The following is a 19928-nucleotide window of genomic DNA, read 5'->3' on the forward strand; positions in this document are numbered from 1 at the left end:
TTAGGATATGCGAAGCCCAAAATAGGAGTTCCTGCCCTCCAGGAACTGACTTTCCATGGACAACTATGGTAGCAAGTGTCCACTTACAAAGTTGGCAGCTGCTGCTCTCACCAACAGATAGTCTTTCCTGGAGGCTTCCTGGAAGTGTAAGGAGAACTATTCCTCCCCAAATTTGTTTGTTCTGGCCTTGGCAAGTCATCCTGACACTCTGCATGGTGTTTTTATCCCTGGGGTAGGAGCCAGATGTGGGCGTAGCCTGTCATGAGCCCATGTGCACACACACATACACACAGTGTTGATGGATGGATGACAGGTTGAACAAGAATGCAGACCTGTCACTTCCCAAGAGAATTAATGAAGAAACAAATGAATGAAATGCATTTATTAAGCATTTACTAGATGCAAAATCAGTGAACAAGTAAGGCATACTAGTCAAGGTTTAAGAGTTACTCAGCAGGGCAGCTGGGTTGCGCGGTGGATAGAGCACCGGCCCTGGATTCAGGAGGACCTAAATTCAAATCCAGCCTCAGACACTTAACACGTACTAACTGTGTGACCCTGGGCAAGTCACTTAACCCCAATTGCCTCCCTAAAAAAAAAAAAAGAGTTACTCAGAAGAATCGAGATCTTTCTTTCTTTCTTTCTTTCTTTCTTTCTTTCTTTCTTTCTTTCTTTCTTTCTTTCTTTCTTTCTTTCTTTCTTTTCCCCAATGAACTGAGAATCTAATTTCTGAGAGTCTAATTTCTTGTGGGGAAGGAATGATGGGAACAAGCATTTATTAAGCACCTACTATGTGCCAGACACTATGCTAAGTGCTTTACAAATGCTTTCTCATTTGATCACAACAATGCTGGAGGGTAAAAACCCATTTCACAGTTGAGGAAACTAAGACAGACAACAGTGAAATGACTTGCCCAGGGTCACACATAGTATGTGTCTGAGGCTGTATTTGAACCCAGATCTTCTTGCTTCCAAGTCCAGTGATCTCACCACTCAGTTGCCCAATTGCCTTGGGTTGGGAGCTCCTGAGAAGGGAAGAACTAGTTCTGAGTCAGGAAGTCTCTAGCCTTTGGAAGGCTGGGAATCCAGCAGGGTTTGGGGGATTGGACTCCCAGGGTGGTTTTTCCCTTTGTCATTAGGGGGTTGATTTATTCCTTTTCATTATAAAAGCTCAGCTAGGGATCTGTGCTAAGAGCAAAGAGAAGCAGAAATGGGAACTTCCTTCTAACCCAGAAACAATGGCTCTCTGCTCAATGTCAGTGGGGCGTGACACCCCTGCTGTATAGCCATGAAAAGGAAAGTGAGGTAAATAACTGTGCATTCAAGATTGCAAAGAATCATCCTGTGGGGACACATCCTCTGGTCCCTTACTAAAGGACATATGCCACACATCCAAGGGCCAGAGCACATACCTAGCTCCATGGGAAATGTTCCAGTGAATCACTCAATAAACATTTATTAATACAATGTGCCAGGCACTGTGCTAAACACTGGAGATAAGAAGAAGAAGGAGGAGGAGGAGGAGGAGGAGGAGGGGAAGGGGAAGGGGAAGGGGAAGGGGAAGGGGAAGGGGAAGGGGGAGGGGAAGGGGAAGGGGAAGGGGAAAGAGGAGGAGGAGGAGGAGGAGAAGAAGAAAGGACAGTCCCTGCCCTCAAAGAGATTACAATCTAATGGGAGAGACAACAAGTAAATAATCATGTATAGACAAGCTATAGACAGAATAAATAGGAAATAAGAGAGGGAATGCACTGGCATTAAGGGGGAGAGGGGAAAATCTTCCTATTAAAAAGGGGGGGCTTAGTTCAGACTTTTAGGAAACCAGGGAAGTCAGGAGGTGGAGATGGGAAGGGGAGAGCATTCCAGGCATGGGAGACAGCCAGAGAAAATGGCCAGAGCTGAGAGATGGAGTTTTTGTTTATGGAATAGCCAGTAGTCCAGTGTCATTGGATAGAAAGAGTACATGGGGGCAGCTAGGTGGTGCAGTGGATAAAGCACCGGCCCTGGATTCAGGAGGACCTGAGTTCAAATCCAGCCTCAAACACTTGACACTTACTACCTGTGTGACCCTGGGCAAGTCACTTAACCCTAATTGCCTCACCCCCTCCCCCCAAAAATAAAGTACGTGGTAGGGAGGGAGGTGTAAGAAGACTGGAAAGGTAGGAAGGGAGCTAGGTCACAAAGAGCTTGGAATGCCAAACAGAGCATTTTGTATTTGATCCTGGAGGCAATAGGGAGCAATGGGAGTTTACTGAGTGTGTTTGAGGACAGGGGTGACATGATTGGTGCTAGGCTTTGGGAAATCACTTTAGTAGCTTAATGAAGAATGGATTGGAGTAGGGAAGAGATGTGACAGAGGCAGACCCCCCACGAGCAGCTATTGTAATAATCGAGGCATGAGGTGATGAGAGTCTGCATTAGGAGAGAAGCTGGTGTATTTGGAAGATGTAGTGAAAGCAAAATCAACAGGCCTTGGCAATAGATTGGAATTTTTTTTTTCAAGGCAATAAGGGTTAAGTGACTTGCCCAGGATCACACAGCTAGTAAGTGTCAAGTGTCTGAGGCTGGATTTGAACTCAGGTCCTCCTGAATCCAGGACCGGTGCTTTATCCACCGCGCCACCTAGCTGCCCCCTTGGCAATAGATTGGATATGGGGTCTCAGAGGTAGGGAAGAGTTCAGCATGACTTCTAGATTGTGAGCCTAAAGAACCAGGAGGACAGTGTTACCCTTGACAAGTGACAGTGAAGAGAGAAGAAAAGTTTTGGGAGAAACCTACTCCCTCACTCCCTCACCCTCTGCCCCTGCCCACACATTAGCTGATTCCAGCCTCATAATAAGCCTGAGATGAATTCTCTAGGTGTCTTTATCCCCACTTTACAGATGAAGAAACTGAGGCTCAGTGATGTTAGGTGGCTTGCCCCTGGTCACTCAGCTAGTATCAGAAATAGGGATGAACTTGTGTTCTTCTTGTCTCTAAATCTAGTGCTCTAGCCGCTCTAGCAAGCTGTAAATCAATCAGGGATGACAACTATTTGTTAAGTATCTACTATTCGCCAAGCACTGTGGTCTGAAGAAAGCCAATTCTGATTTCCCTTTCCAGGCAATCCTTTTCACTCTCCTCTGCTAGATGATCATTCTCTGGGCACCACTTTGGGGATACTGATAAGCTAGAGTGTGTCTGGAGAAGGGTAACCAGGACAACAAAGAGCTTCGAGTTCATATCACATGAGGATTGCTCAAAGGAACGAGGAATATTTAGCCTGGAAAAGAGAAGACTCGGGGTAGGGGGGGGGGGACACACAATAGATGTCTTATTTTAAATATCATCATGTAGAAGAGTGATTTGACTTTTCCGTTTAGCCTCAGAGGGCAGAACGAGAAACAATGAGTAAAAGTTTGAAAGAGATCAATTTAAGTTTAACCATCCAGGATTTCCCCCAAATGAGAGTTTTTTAAAAGTATTATGGAGTTATCTCAGAGAGGTGGTGGTTCCCCTTCCTTAGAAGTCCTTAGGTAGCAGTTGGAGAAGCATTTGTTGGGTATGTTCTACTGGGAATTCCTTTTGTGTATGGATTGAACTGGGTGACTGTTGAGGACCCTTTCACCTCTCAAAATCTGGTATTCCTTGAGCCCACTGAAAGTGGATGCACCCCGGGTTTTCTGTCCTGAACACTCTTCTTTCTCTAAATTTCTTCTCCTGTAATGATCTCATCAGTTCTCATGGCTTCGCTTATCATCTCTTTATAGACAACACTCAAATCTTCATAACCAGTCTTAATCTCTTTCCTGAGTTCCTATTTCACTGCCTTCTGGACATCTCTACCCGGATGTCCCGAAAACATCCCAAACTCAACAAACATAAAACAAAACTCATTCTTCCACACCTCCCCAAGCCCATTACTCTATTTTTTTCTTTTTTCCCCAGTGAGGCAATTGGGGTTAAGTGACTTGCCTAGGGTCACACAGCTAGTAAGTGTCGGGTCTGAGGCCGGATTTGAACTCAGGTCCTCCTGAATCCAGGGCTGGTGCTCTAGCCTATTACTCTTCCAATCTTCTCTATTTTTGTTGAGGGCCCCATCACCTTTTCAGTCAACCAGGTTCACCATCATGGACTCATCACTAAAACTCCATCCCTAATTTCAGTCAAATGCTGAGATCACTCCTCTCATATTGGCATAGATCTGATTGCTAAGAAAGCTGACTTTTCCATTTCTGAGCATTGTTGCCAACCTCTGGAGCCAAATAGGATGGATCTAATGATTCATTCATGTGACAGTCCTTCAGATACTTAGAGACAGCTGCTACAGATGTAGACACACATTTTCATCTTAAGAGCTCTCCAAATTCTGGGCACACTCATTGAGCAATATTTTATTCACTGTGGAGACCTTTCTGACTGCTCAGAAATGCCAAGTCAGATAAGTGATAATGACATAAAGCCTGACCGGGGTGCCACAGCGCATCCCACCTTCTGAGATTACTCCATGGGGACTTGCACTTGAAGCCAAGTGTCATGCTCTCCAGATGCCCCAAGCAAGACTCACCCACCTTGGCCCAGCCTAGAACCTACTGCCATCCCCATACCCGACACAGAATTAGCACCAAGGATTTGGCCTTGGAACCATTCTGGTTACACTCAGGCATAGAAGTGCCCAGAGAAAAGGAGATCCATACCCAAAGGTTTTTCCTTTCTGCACACACTCATCTGCTTCACCAATACATGCAATGATCCACACCACTGTCTTTCACTTCATTATCCCTCTTGCTCTCTCCTCCCTCTCTTTCTCTCTCTCCATCCCTCTCTCCCCTACTTTCTTTCTCTCTTTGATCTCTCTTCTTTTCCAACTATCTCTTTGTCTCTCTCTGCATCTTTGTCTCTCTTTCTCCCTCTCCCTTTCCCTCTCTCTTTTTCTTTCTCCCTCTCTACACCTCTCCCCTTCTCCACTCTCCCTATCTCCCTTCCTCTCCCTCTCCCTCTCCCTCTCTCTTTCCCTTCCTTCCCTCCCTCTCCCCCTTTCCCTTCTCCCTCCCTCCCTCTCTCTTCCTCCCTTCCTCTCCCTCCATCCCTCCCTCTTCCCTCTCTCCCTCGCTTCCTCCTTCTCTTCACCTTCTCTCTCCCTCTCTCCCCCTCTCCCCTTCCTCTCCCCTTCTCCCCTTTCCCTCTATCCTTCCCTCTCTCCCTCCCTCCCTTCTTCTTCCTCTCTCTCTCTCTCTCTCTTTCCCTCCCCCCACTCTCTCCTCCCTCCCTCATCCTCTCTCTCTCCCTCCCTTCCTCTCTCTCCTCTCTCTCTCTCCCATCTACTCCAACTCCTTCATTTTATAGATGGCCCAGCCAGGTCACACAAATAGCAAGTGTCAGAAGCAGGATTTGAACCCAGGTCCTCTGACTCAAGGGCCAGTGGTCTGTTAGGGCTTGAACAAACAAAAGATACATGTGCACACCCACACACATACACACGAGTATATTGACTTGAACCAGGTAAGTATCCAAATCACCCACCTTAGTTCCATCCACCCCATTCAAATTTCTTTTCTTTGTCTCTCACATGGACTTATTACTGTTGTTGCTGCCTTTAGTTGTATGCAGCTTTTTTGGGGGGGTGGGGGAAGGGCAATGAGGGTTAAGTGACTTGTCCAGGGTCACACAGCTAGTAAATGTCAAGTGTTTGAGGCCTCATTTGAACTCAGGTCCTCCTGAATCCAGGGTTGGTGCTCTATCCACTGTACCACCTAACTGCCCCAACATGCAGCTTTCATTTGGTTTTCTGTATCACTTTACATGTCTTCCTACAATTACTTGAGTTCTCTGCTATGTACTCTGTTACATTAATGGTCAGTTGTCTCCATCAACCATTCCCCAAATGCTGGGAATGCTAGTTTGCTTCTGGTGTTGTTGGTTTTCGTCAAGAGGCATGGTAGCAGAATGGGATTTGAAGTCAAAAGATCTGGAATCACTTACTCTCTGGGTGACCTTGGACAAGTCATTAAATTTCTCTAGGCCTCAGTTACCTGATCTGTAAAATGATAGCATCCGCCTAGATGACCCCTGAGGTCCTTTGCAGCTGTTTCTCTGATGGTTCTTCTATTCTCCTTTTTATAACTTCCTTAGAGTTCTCATTTTATCCAGTTCATGCTACTAATGTAATTTTTGCAGCATTATAAGATTTTAAAATGTAGTTTTACTTCATAGAAAGCCCCAAGTCCTTTTTAAATGCAGTCATTTATTTGGCAAGACTCAGCCAAAGGAAAGGAAGAGGCATCATGAGTCTGGAATCAAAGGACCTGGGTTCAAAGCCCAGCTGCACAAGAGAGAACAGAAAGAAGGCCAGAAAGAGTCGCAGAAAAGTAGAATGTTTGAAAGTGACATGTGGAATTTATTACAACGTTCTAAAGGAGATCAAGCTTATGTAACAGACACTTAGGTTTCATATTTAATCCTCTTTTTCTAGGCTATTATTTATATGGAAATATCCAGTGTATTTGGTATTTAAGTTCAAAATTTAAAAAAACATATTTTTAAAATCCTGAGTCATTCTTATTAGACAAATGGTCAAAGGATATGAACAAGGAATTTAAAATCATTTATTTAAAATTTTTCCCCAGTTACATGTAAAAACAATTTTTAACATTTGTTTAAAAATTTTTTTGACTCCCAAATTCTCTCCCTCTTTCCTTCCCTTCCCCCTCATTGAGAAGGCAAATAATTCTACACGGGTTATACATGTGCAGTCATGCAAAATATATTTTCACGTTATACATGTTGTGAAAGAAAAGAGATGAAAAAACCCTAAGAAAAATAAAGTTTTTTTTAAAGTATTCTTTGATCTGCATTCAGACTCCATCAGTTCTTTTCTCTCCAGAGGAAAGACTAAGGGATAGCATTTTTCATCATGAGTCCTTCAGAATTGTCTAGGTTCATTGTATTGCTGAGAATAGCTAAGTCATTCACAGTTGATCATCTTACAAAATTGCTATTACTATGTACAATGTTCTCCTGGTTCTGCTCATTTCACTTTGCATCAGTTCATGTATGTCTTTCTGGGTTTTTCTGAAATCCACCTGCTCATCATTTCTTATGGCACAATAGTATTCCATCACAGTCATATACCACAGCTTGTTTAGCCATTCCCCAGTTGATAGGTATTCCTTCACTTTCCATTTTTTTGCCACCACTAAAAGAACTGCTATAAATATTTTTGTACATATATGTCCTTTTCCTCTTGTTTTTCTTATTTCTCTGGGATAGAAATCTAGTACTGATATTGCTGGGTCAAAGGGAAGCATGGTCTTTTGGGCATATGAACAAGCAATTTTGAAAGAAAAAAAATCCAAGTTATCAGCAAACATTTTTAAATGCTTTGAATTACTAATAATTAGAGAAATACAAATTAAAGCAACCCTGATGTTCCACCTCACACCTAGCAGACTGGAAAATATAACAAAAGAGAAAAATGACAAATGTTGGAGGGTCTGTGGGAAAACAGGTACACTCATCCAGTGTTGGTAGAGATAGTAATTGATGCAGAATTCTGGAAAGCAATTTGGAACTGTGCCCAGAAAGTTACTAAACCCTTTCATCCTGTTTGAGCACTACTAGGCTTATATCCCAAAGAAATCGAAGAAAGAGGGAGAGTATAAATAGGTATGAAAATATTTATAGCATCTCTTTGCATGGAAGCCAAAAGTTGGAAACTAAAGATATGTCATCCTATTGGAGAATGGCCAAACACATTGTGACACATACATGAAGACAATGGAATATTATTGTGTCAAAAGAAATGATGACACTGATGATTATGAACTGATGCAGAGAAAAGTGAGCAGAACCAGGAGAACAATTTATAGGATGAAAACCTCATAGAGAAGTACAACTTTGAAAGGCTTTAGAACTCTGATCAATGCGATATCAAACCACAAGTTCAAAATAATGAATATAAAATACACCACTCATCTCCCTACAAAAGAGGTGATGAACCTAAAATGTATAAAGAGATATACATTTTTTTTGCAGGGCAATGAGGGTTAAGTGACTTGCCCAAGGTCACACAGCTAGTAAGTGTCAAGTGTTTGAGGACGGATTTGAACTCAGGTCCTCCTGAATCCAGGGCCAGAGATATACATTTTTTTTTTTGCAGGCAATAGGGGGTTAAGTGACTTGCCCAGGGTCACACAGCTAGTAAGTATCAAGTGTCTGAGGCCGGATTTGAACTCAGGTACTCCTGAATCCGGGGCTGATGCTCTATCCACTGCGCCACCTAGCTGCCCCCCCCAAGTAATTTCTTATGCTGACCCATGATATATTGAAACCACAATGGGAAAAAGTCATGATGTGGAAGGGATAACTGTATTCCGTTCCCAAACTCTATTTTACAGTTCTCTACCCCAACCCATGGGAAGTGCTCTTTCCCTCTTCAAATTATCTTGTATTTATGTATCTGTATACATGGAATGTCTCCCCCAGGAGAATGCAAGTTTCTTGAGGGCAGAGAAGGCCTGTCTCACTTATATTTCTATCTCCAGTGGCAAGCTCAATGTCTGGCACAGAACAGTCGTTAAATACCTGTTGAGTTTAATTGGATGGAATCTGTAAAATGGTGTGAATAATACTTCTGCTACCAATGCCATAAGCTTGTGGTTAGGCAAAGCCTTTTCAAAGCATGCTAGAATTTCGGAAATGAAAACTGGGAAGAACACAGAGGAATATGGGAAGACTAATAGGAACTGATGCAGAGTGGAGGAAGCAGAACCAGGAAAACAATGTGTACAATGGAAATGGAAAGAAAAATAACAACAACTGAGATGGAATGCTGCAAAATCGGAACAACTAAGCCTGACCCCAATGGAGAGTTATAAGAAGGCACTTCCTTCCTTCTTTTTTTTTGGGGGGGGGGGGAATGAGGGTTAAGTGACTTGCCCAAGGTCACATAGCTAGTGTCAAGTGTCTGAGACCAGATGTAAACTCAGGTCCTCCTGAATCCAGGACCTGTGCTCTATCCACTACACCACCCAGCTGCCCCCTCTCCTTCCTTCCTTGGCAAAGGCTGGGCTGGTGGGGAGCTCTCTGGATATGGAATACTACATAGACAAAAGAAGGAAACAAACATTTATTAAGCACCTACTATGTGCATTTTACAAATACCATCTCATGTGATCTTCACAGCAACCCTGGGAGGGAGGGACTATTATTATTCCTATTTCACAGTTAAAGAAACTGAAGCAAGCGGAGGTTATATGCCTTACCCAGAGTCATACAGGTAGTAAGTGTCTGAGGCTAGATTTGAACTCAAGTCCTCCTGACTCCAGGTCCAGTGCTCTATCCAGTGTGCCTCCTAGCTCCTTCTGGAATATGCATTTGATGTCAGACTGGGTAGATAAGTTCTTTTTGCTGAATTGTTCCCCCCCGCACCCCGCCTCCATTTTCTTGTTTATTCTTATGATTGGGTTTTTGAGAGGGAGACACATTGGGAAAGATAGGTTTTATAGAAGTGGAAGATTTCAATAAAGCATTTTAAAGTGAGTTACTCATTTGAATAGACTGTTAGCAATGAAATCCTCAGTGAAGACATGAGAAACCAATGTCTAATCTATAATAAGTCCTTAGTAGATCTAGATGTACTAGGCTCATAGGATCCTGGATTTAGAGGTGAAAGGCACCTCAAAGGCCTTCTGATCCAACCCTCCCTCATTTGACAGAGGAGGAAACTGAGGAAGAGGGAGGCAGAATGTTGCCTAAGGTGACACAATTCATATGGGTCGGAGGCAGGATTTGAACCTATGTTCTTCCACTCCAGAGTAGGTATTCTTCCATTATTTTCAGATGTGCCATCTCCTAGTCAACCTGAGAACTCTCAAGGCAGGGCTTGGGCAATGTGTTAAGCCTTCCTCACCCTGCTCCTGAAGGCAGGCTTGGGACTGCTGCAGCTCACAGACACTTGGAATCCTTCCTTCTACAGGAGGCCTCTGTCAGTATCCCTCCCCTTCCTCAGCTGCAAATGGCCACCCCCTCTCAGTCTTGAAATGCTTACTGACTGACCCCCTAGACATCCCTCCTGCATCCATCGACAGGAGATGTATTTTAGCAGTGGGGAGGAGCTGACACCCCAGCAGACACACTCTCATCCTCCTCATGGCCAAGGGCACACACCTGCAAGTTTACCAGCCAAGGAGGCCATCTCTGCTCAGGGAAACAAAGTTTTGGCTGTGTGTGGCATCAAGCCTGCAGCCTCCTTCACACCGAGCATTAACCAACTGAGCTAACTGGCTGTGACAGAGACACTACAGTTATGGGAGAAGCGGGGAGCAGTGGGACAGAGAGACTCGGCCTCTGGCGATGGTTCTGTGAGATCTAATGAATCTGGAGGAGACAGCTGCTCAGTCCTGGCTCAAGAAGGCAGCTCTACTGAAGCAATTCCAAGGACTTATGCCCACTGTCATATCACTGCAGCTGCCCTCCCTCATCTGCTGGTTTATACAAAGAGCAGAGAGGGCGCAGGAAAACCCGAGTTCAAATCTTGCCTCAGACACTTACTAGTTGTGTGACCCTGTCAAATCGCCTCACCTCTGCTTGCCTCAGTTTCCTTATCTGTTAAATGGGGCTAATAATATTGCAGAATCAGGGTGAGGATCAAATGAAATAACACTTACAAAGTGCTTTGTGAACCTGAAATACCAGCTATGGTTGTTATTGGTAAGAAGGGGAGATTTCAACACGCAGGGAAATTAACTAATGAAGGCCTGCTTCACACACACACACACACACACACACACACACACACACACACACTTCCTCTCAGCCCAGACGTACTTTGCTCCAACAAACTCCCTGAAATATTAATATGTCTTCCCAGGAGGCCGAACAGGAGCCATCCTGTGGACAGATGGAAGGATTTGTAGAAAGCATTTCAGAGACTCCATCAATCCTGATCCTGGACACGTGAGAATGAGGAGGTGGTTGGAGCATCAATGTAGCTCAAATTGTTACAGGGCAAATCCCCAGGAAAAGCTGCAGACAGGAGAACAGTGTCCAAAGCCCAGCTAGCAGCCCACTTATCTCAAATATTCTCTCTTGTAACAATAGCATCAAAGATCAGTAATAGCTAATATAAGTAATAATATTAATTAATAATATAATAAGTAATCACATTCATGTAGTACATTAAGGATTGTAGAGTACTCTACCTGTGTTATTCTCTTTCAATGTTCACAACAATCCCGTGAGGGGATGTATTCCTGGTGGCAATCCAACAACAACCTTTTGAGGTAGGCACTACAGGTTCTTTTTTATGGGTTTTGCCGCTCCAGGGCTTATTTTATTGCTGTTTTGGGGGTAATTGAGTCAGGAGCTCTGTGCATTTAATGTTTTTCCTCTGCCATCTTGGCTCTGCCCCCCTCTACAGGTTCTTATAGATGGGAAAACTGAGGCTCAGTAAAGTTAAATGTTTTACCCATGTTCACATAGGTACTCAGTATTAAAGGCAGGATTTGAACTCAGTCCTTCCTGACTCAAAGTCCAGTGGTTTATCCACTAAGCCTCACCTTTTCCTCAAAGGCAACTCTCTATGGGCCCCAAATCCACTCACCAAGTATTTATTATGCATCTTCTATTTGCCTGGGACTGTGCTACATGCTAAGAATACAAATATACCTTGCCAACAGGGAGCTTACCTTCTCATGCGGAGAATTGGATGTGCATAGACACATAACTATTGAAAATACATACAAAAGTAAATATAAAGCAATTTTTTGATGAGGAAGGGCACTAACCACAAGGAGGATCAGGAATAGGCCTAGTGGGATGTATCACTTGAGCTGAGCCTTGAAGGACACAATAGACTGCAAATAAATCCCCATTCCTAACCCCCCATGTCCCCAGTAAACTGTAGTATTCACATTCAAGATTGAACTAGTTCTTTGACCCAGAGTTGCCACTATTGGACCTATGTCCCCAGCATGTTAAAGAATGAAAGGCCTCTTATATATAAAAATGTCTATATAATAGCACTATTTTTTAGTAGTCAAGAACCAGAAGCACAGTGGGCACTCATTGACTAGGGAATGGCTAAGCAAATTGTGGTCCATGGATGTAAAAGGCTATTACAGTGAAAAAATAATGAAGAAGAATTCAGAGAAGTATGAGAAGGCTTGGATGAAATGATTCAGCACATTGTAAGCAGAATCAGGAAAACAAGACATACAATGGCTAGTAGAAAGAATGGCAGCAGAAAGGAGCAATCATATGCCCCTTAATGATATTGATAAAAGCTTGGCCCTGAAGACAGGAAGAAAATGCAACTCCTTCCCTTCATTGCAGTGATGGGTAACCCATGAATGAGGAACCTGCATAAGTCATCTGATTCAACTGATGTGTGAGCTGATTTTGCTAAACTCTTTTTTTTTCTTCTCTTTCTTTTTAATTGTTTTTGATCATACTGCATATAACAGCATATAACAAGTGTTTAATAAGTGCTTTTTCATTCATTCATACAAATAGGGATCAATCAGCCAGTCTTTGTTTTGTTGGTTTTTTGGGAGGGCAATGAGAGTTGAGTGACTTGCCCAGGGTCACACAGCTAGTAAGTGTCAAGTGTCTGAGGTCACATTTGAACTCAGGTCCTCCTGAATCCAAGGCGGGTGCTTTATTCACTGTACCACCTAGCTACCCTCTAATCAGCCAATCTTTAACAAGCATTTATTAAGTATCTCTTATACCTACAACACCAGGCAAGTGCTTAGTCACTAGAGATGCAAAGGGCAAAGAAACAGGCCCTATTCTCTTCTGTGAGAAGCAGTAGAGTGCTGGGCCTGGCGTCAGGAAGACCTGAATTCAAATTTGACTTCAGATTCTTAATATAAAAATGAGGATAATAATAGTGCCTGCCTCCCTAGGTTGTTATGAGAATCAAATGCAAAGAAAAAAAGCATTTTGCTAAGCTAGATATATAGCACTCCTATAACATGCTTACAAATATTATTTCATTTGATCCTCACAACAACCTTGAAAGATGGTTGCAATTATTATTTCCGTTTTATAGATGAGGAAACTGAGGCAGAAGTTTAGAGACTTGCCTAGGATCGAACAGTTAGCAAGTGTCTGAGGTAGGATTTGAACTCAGATCTTCTGACTCAAGTTCCAGAAATGAGATTATGTAAAAGCAAGAAATGTTAATTAATTTTTTTACATTAAAGATTGAATCAAATCTTTATCTTTTCCTGGCCAGGGTTGGTTTTGGCATAAAAATGTAAAACAGTAGGTGTCAGTCTCCTCTGTCCCTACAGACCCCCAAACAACAACATTTCCAGGAGGCTTTGTTCTCAGCAGCCTCTTTGGCTCTCTCGCCATGAGGTAAGAGTATCTGTCTCAAACCCCTTAGCCAGTTAATCAACTTTAGAAACTTTTAATCAACTTGCAGAAACTTTTTTCTGCAGATGAGTTACCTGACCAGTTACCAGACCAGATTCAAAGCTTCAAAATGTGCCTGGCCTTTGTGGTGACCTTGTCAGGATTGGGAGATTCCAGCTCAGAAGGGTGTTAATAATCCTTGCAATTTAGTAGATTGCACCCAGTTCTCCATCTGACAAAAATTACAGGCTTCTTGCTATGTATAGTGCTAAATTCATCGCACTCAGATATGAGCTGTCTTGCAAGAACAAGCCAGCTGTGCACAGCTGTGCACACTAGAAATGTTTAATGGAAGTCCCATACAGCCTCCACTGAAAAACAATAACAGGCCTTGGAACCCTGCATGGAAAAATGGCTGGCTGTGGGGCTGTTAAACTGTTCCCATTTAACGGAGATTCTTTTTTAGTCCCAACTGGTGTTGAGGCTGGGCCTGGGTGCAACCTCCAGGCTTTAAAGATAAGGGAGACTCATACCCAGACTATATTGCACAAATATAAACACTCAGCAGTTTCCAGGTCAGAAAACTATTGCAACACCGTGTTTGTTTGTTTTTCAAAAAATGAGTCTTCATTGTCCTGTCTTTTTTGCTTTCTGCAAATAAGTCTTCCTCTATTCCCTGTTTCTCCCTCCTTCCCCCCACCCCCATCGCCCCCTAGCTCAGGCTGATCCCAGGCTGTCTGAGAACCTTAAGGATTTTTAGGAGGAGGGAACCTTAAGGTGCTAGGGAATTTGACTTCTCTTCCCATGGAATGAGGTGAATTCAGCGATCTTTTATTTATTTGGTCACTTTTCTCAACTTATTTCAAGAGATGCAAGAGACTTTAGGACCATAGCCAGAACTCTCCCTCACTTCTCAAAGTAGAGGTGTCATTGCCCCAAGGGCAGTTTAATTACAGGGGTGGGATATCTCTTAGAGAGGAGAAAGGGGGGTACAGGATAGGGGAAGGGAAAGAAAAATTGAAAGGGAAAGGAAAGGGGGGAAGAGAAATAGATGCAGAGAAAAAAGGGAGAATCAGAGGGGGAGGGAAAGAGGGGGAGAGAGAAAAAGGAGAAGGAGAAGAAGAAGAAGAAGAAGAAGAAGAAGAAGAAGAAGAAGAAGAAGAAGAAGAAGAAGAAGAAGAAGAAGAAGGAAGGAAGGAAGGAAGGAAGGAAGGAAGGAAGGAAGGAAGGAAGGAAGGAAGGAAGGAAGGAAGAAAGAAAGAAAAGCCCACTAAAAGAAGGGGTAAAGGGAGATCGGGAAAAGAGAAGTGGGAAGGAGAGGGAGCAGAAGGTGGGGAAGAAAAGAGAGAAGAAAAAGGAAAGAGCAAATGAGTATAATAATAAAGGGAAAGAAGGAGAAAGGCGGGGTAAGGAAAAGAGTGAATAAAAAGAAAATGAGAGGAAGGAACACAGAGACAGAGACAGGTACAGAAACAGAAAGAGGCAGAGGCAGAGGAGGATAAGTGACTGCGTTGCCACGTGGCCCCGGCTCTAGGCAGAAAGCCTTGACTGCCGCCCCCAAAGCCCTCTCCTCGGACCCGGCTTGCTTCTTGGGGCAGCCAAACGTGCCCCCCTCGCCTTCCCCCTGGACAGAATGGAGGTATTTAAAGCATTTGCTTTTCTTCTGTGCCACCCAGCCCAAAGCCCGAGCCCCAGAAAAAAGGAGGACCCCCCCCCCGCAGGGCTGCGGGGCTGGAGAGATGGCAGGCCTGAGCCCCGAGACAAATAATCCACCCCCTCCCCCCTTTAATCCGGATCCCAGGCCAAATGCGCTGCGCCTGGGGCTCTGAAGGATGCTCCAGTGTGCAACCGGACCTCTGCACAGTGGGAAGGGAACACCACCTGGCTGGACTGCAGTAACAGGCCAGGGATTCTCCCGTGCACCCCGAGCTGAAAGTGTCTGTGCGGGTCAGGGAGAGGAACCCCCGAACTAGTACAGTCAAAGCCAGCTCCACCGCACCTAGCACATCCCTCTCTGGTCCGCGCGGCTTTTCGAAATCCCTCCCTAGCCGGGGCCCTATTTGTTCCCCGGATCGCGGAAGGATCCGGCGCAGAGCGCGGCGCGAAGCGTCTAAGATTCCCCCCGCCCCCTCCCGCCTCGCGCGCCGAGTCTCCGCCCCCTTCCCCTTTAGCACTAGGGCCCATAAAGAGGTTCCGGACGTGCCGCCGCGTTGCTCCGCGTATCCGTACGCCTCCCGAAGCTGGCTGAGGAGTCGGCGGCCATTTTGTCCCTCTCGTGGCTCCAGCGGGAGAGAAGGAGGAAGAGGGAGCCCGGGGGGGGGGAGGGAGGGGACGGGCAGGGAGCCGGCCGCCGACGCTTCCACCGCCGTCTCCACCGCCGTCTCCACCGCCGTCTCCACCACCGCTACCCCCGGCGCCTCCATCGCCGTCGCCGCTTCTCTGTGCTCTGGAGCGTGGGGAAGGGGCAGACGGGGCCGTGAGTCCGGGGGCTGGGGGGCGGGCGGCGGCGCCGCCGCTGCTGCTGGGGCCGAGCCGAGCCGGGCCGAGCGGAGCCGAGCCGGGCCGGGGGGTGGGGGGAGGGCCGGTGAGGAGGCGCCGCCGCCGCGGCCGGGGCCGGGGTGCAGGAGGAGGCGATGGCGGATATCGACAAGCTCAACATCGACAGTATCATTCAACGGCTGCTGGAAGGTGAGCTGCCCGCGGGGGTCTTGGGGCCGGGGGGTGGGGTGGGGGGATGAGTGTGCACGGCGGAGAGGGGGGGTGTGCCAGGGGGGGTGTTAGGCTCCCGCGCCCGCCGCTGCTCCGGGGGGCTCTAGGAGACCCCAAGGCTGCCTGGCCTTGCAGGCTGAGATGGAGAGGAGGGGAAACCAACACTGAGGACCCCCCCCCCTTATCCCCCTTCCCGTTGAACATCCTCATCCCTCCCTGGGGAGGGACTGGGGGCCCCCTCATTCATTGCCCCCGCCTGTGATCGAGGGGATGCACGGACACGTCCTTGATGCTTAGCCGCAAACCTTGCTTTCGCTCCCCCTGCCCCCCACCCCCCACATCCCCTTGGCTTTGAATTAGAAACCGAGATGTGAAGTAACTCCTTCCTCCCCTCCACCCCCCCGCCCCCCCCCCAAACACTCCTCCTTGGCCGCCCCAAAGCCTGGCCGGTCTCTGCAGACTTTTCTCTGAGGTTGGCAGGGCTCGTCCAAAGCCGCAGGACGGCGTGTTCCGTCCCTTTCTGCTGGGGCGAGCATCGGGTTTCTCATAGTAGCCTCCACAAAAGCCGTTTGATGGGGTGGTTGGTTCACTGGGTTTCTAGGTTTGTGGGCTTTTGTCCAGCGTACCCTTTCCCTCCCTCCCCCTACAGACCTTAGTCCTGGAAAGTCTTCTTTCTAAAGTTTCAAGCTCAAGAGAAGGTTAAACGATTTAACCCTCTTCCCCACTCCCCCCTTTTAAAAAAAATAATTCCATTGAGTAAGTAGGCACTTATTTCACTTCCTGGCATAAGACCTACACCGAGGAGGGAGAAAGGTTCTATTTGCTTAAGAGAAAAAAGAATAGAAGGAGATTTCCCCCCTCCCCCTCCCAATAATCGAGGGCTAAAATGCACTTTGGGGCTGACTAAAGGGTTCGTAGGTAGTGTGACTGATGGAGATCGATGTAAGGGAAAGATGCAGATCATTTCAGTAAAACAGTCTGAGATTCTGGGCAGATGTAACAAGGCTAACATTTTATCCAGACTTTCGAAGAGCTCTTGGCACTAAGTAATCAAGGCTTTGCTAAGTTTCCTGTGAAGTGCTTATCTGCTGTCCTCTTAAAAGATTCTTTGTAATGTGAATGAATGATCCTAGTGCTGAGGGGAAAGTAAGAAGAGCGTGAACTATGTGGCCTGAAAATTGCCATCTCTTTTGGGACAGATGACTCACATGTAAAAACCAAAATGAAATTTTGTTTTCCTTCTAGTAGCTTTATTTTTAAACAACAACCAAAAAACCCACCTAACTGAATGTGAACGTGTGCCCTCAAGTATTCTTGACGTGTTGCTACTGTTAGGTGTGAGCTCATCTGCTTGATGTCTGTTACAGATATTTTACAAGATAAGATTATTCCATTTTTATGAGTGTTTGTAGTTCTTTGCCCAGAAACTGATGAAAGCAAACTGCATTCTATGATGAGCAAAGAATCTGTTTAAATAATTTGACAATTAAAGTAATCTAAAATTGAAATTGAATAAATGAAAGAAATTGAAAAGACAGAAGAATTCATTCTTTTTCCTCTTCATTTGTTAGGTTGGTGGGTTGCTCTTCAGAGAAAGAAACTCCACGGTATTTACTTTGTCACTTAAAAGGTCTTAATGGGATACTTTCGTGAGTTATAGGCATAAAAATTAGGGTTGTAGTTAGCATATAAATCTATTAAATTATAATTCCTTTGCCTTTCCTTAATATATTTCATTTATTAATGTGGTTTGTTTTTTTATACAAGTGTACTTACCATAGTACCATTGGAGGCCACATTTTATATTTCCTTGATTGTCATTTGAAAACCTGTCATTGCAAAGCTTGTCCCATCACATGTAGCATGAATTAATCATTCAAATAAATGTAATAAACCTAGTATTTCCTTAATGTTTAGGTACTAAAGAAGGCATGCACACTGAATATTTAAATAACTTGTAGCATATGCTTAGAATTGGCAAATAAATCATTTCTCAGGCACGATAGGCAAAAATCCACTTAGGCAGTGGCTCACCATCCAAGTAGGAAGACTTAATAATGAAGGTTAGTAAGTTTTTTGGGTTTGTTTTGTTTTTTAACCCTAAAAACCATCTCTCAAGTTTTTCATTCAGATAGATATGTCTGGAAATAGAAAGAAAATGCTTGCTCAGCAAGTAATAGAACGTTCCTTCCTTGAGGCAGACCTTTTACATATTCAAAATGGACAGGCCTTTAAGTTGATTTAAAACAGTGTGTTTATGATGATATATGGTGGTGCGTGTTTATGATGATATATGGCTCAGCAAAACCGGTAGACACTAGAGAAGCCAACTCAAAATGGATGGCTTGCTTTAGGTGGGGTTAGAGGGTCAGTTCTTTGCAAAAGAGCATTATTTTAGATTTTGCCAGTTTGAGTTTAAGGGTACTAAGCTTTTTCATGCAATTTTTTCATAAATAGAAATGAAGCTTCCTATATTCCATCTCAGTAATGATATTTCACACGTAGAGGTTGATGTGTACAGATAGTATTTTGTAAACACTTAACAGTGAAGTAACTCTTTAATATTACTAGTATTCCCGTTATTTAAGCTATTGTAAGATGAAGAAAAATAAACTTGCTAATGATTTCAGTAAAAGCATGGGTATGCTTGCATATTTAAGAGGTGCATTCAGTTTATTACACTAAACAGTAATAGTGCTTTATAAAGCATAAGATGTACACATTGAGGAGCTCAGAACCTTTGCTCATGTTTCCTTATGGCAGTTGCCACATTTTCCTGGAAACTTAGACTAGACTGTTTATTTCTCTTTATTAGTGGAGGCAAAATTTATCTTTTCCTTTAGACTAGCTCTTGCCCAAAGTCATGTAAACAAGTCTGTGGCATGGCTCGCTTCAGATTAGAATTCCCTGACTTGTTTTGACATCATAGATGCAGCCTTTCTATAAAAAGCGTATCTATAATAACCTCCTTCCATTTGATCCTTTGAAATTTTGCTCCTGAATAAGTACATTGCCTATATTAATACCATTAACTTGCATTGGAACAGTCAATTCTGAGGTGGAAATTCTAAAATTAAGTAACTTTCAGTTTTTAGAGCATCAAGTACCCAATTATCACTCAGATATTAATAAAGTAGGAATACTTGTTCCTAGTGAGCCTATTTAGTATAAGTAAATTTAATATGTGAGTTAAATTCAATTTATTAAGCACCTACAGTATAGTATAGGTGGCACAGTGAATAAAGTACTGGGCCTGGAGTCAGGAGAACCTGAGTTTAAATTTGGCCTCAGACATTTGCTAGCTGTGTAGTCATGGCAAGTCATTTAACCCTGTTTGTCTCAGTTTTCTCATCTGTAAAATGAGCTGGAGAAGGAAATGGCAAAATCACTCCAGTATCTTTGCCAAGAAAGCCTCAAAAGGGGTCCTGAAGAGTCAGACAAGAGTAATTGACAAAACAACAGTTACTAAGGAATTGTGACTGGGAAACTAGGATGAAAATTCATACCATCCCTGCCCTCAGAGCTTACAGCTAGCTTGTTAATGGAGAGTAATGTGAGTGCATGTATAGTTTGTTTAGGGCAGGGAATATTAAATGCAAAGGAGTGTCCCAGAGCCCCATCAATGGCCATGACTCCCATGCAGAGTCTGATTTTTGAAGGTGGGAGAAATGTCCTAGAGGTCAGTAGACCTGGCACCGAGAATCAGGTCAAGGAGATTTAACTTAGGGCACAAACTGTGGAGGAAAGCATATTGAGTGTTGGTAGCAAAGCAAATGTCTGAAAGGGAAAAGGCATTTTCTACTTAGTAGTTCTAAATGACTTGGGACAGAGAGAATAAGAGGTTGGGATTTAGCCTGAAGGCTCTGAACAGATATTTCATG

The 19928-nt window shown here is 44.3% G+C and overlaps 1 protein-coding gene across 1 annotated transcript in view; it reads left to right on the forward strand.

The window, feature by feature from the left end:
- Positions 1-15911: 15911 nt before the first annotated feature.
- PPP1CC (protein phosphatase 1 catalytic subunit gamma) overlaps positions 15912-19928 on the forward strand; it is a 29864-nt gene continuing 25847 nt past the window's right edge. Inside the window, exons 1-2 of the mRNA XM_043972632.1 lie at positions 15912-16026; positions 17619-17654. Of these exons, the coding sequence (XP_043828567.1) occupies positions 15972-16026; positions 17619-17654 (91 nt within the window). The 5' untranslated portion in view covers positions 15912-15971. The remainder of the gene's footprint in view (positions 16027-17618; positions 17655-19928) is intronic.

This window comes from Dromiciops gliroides, chromosome 1, assembly GCF_019393635.1.
Source record: "Dromiciops gliroides isolate mDroGli1 chromosome 1, mDroGli1.pri, whole genome shotgun sequence".
Classification (NCBI taxonomy): Eukaryota; Metazoa; Chordata; class Mammalia; order Microbiotheria; family Microbiotheriidae; genus Dromiciops; species Dromiciops gliroides.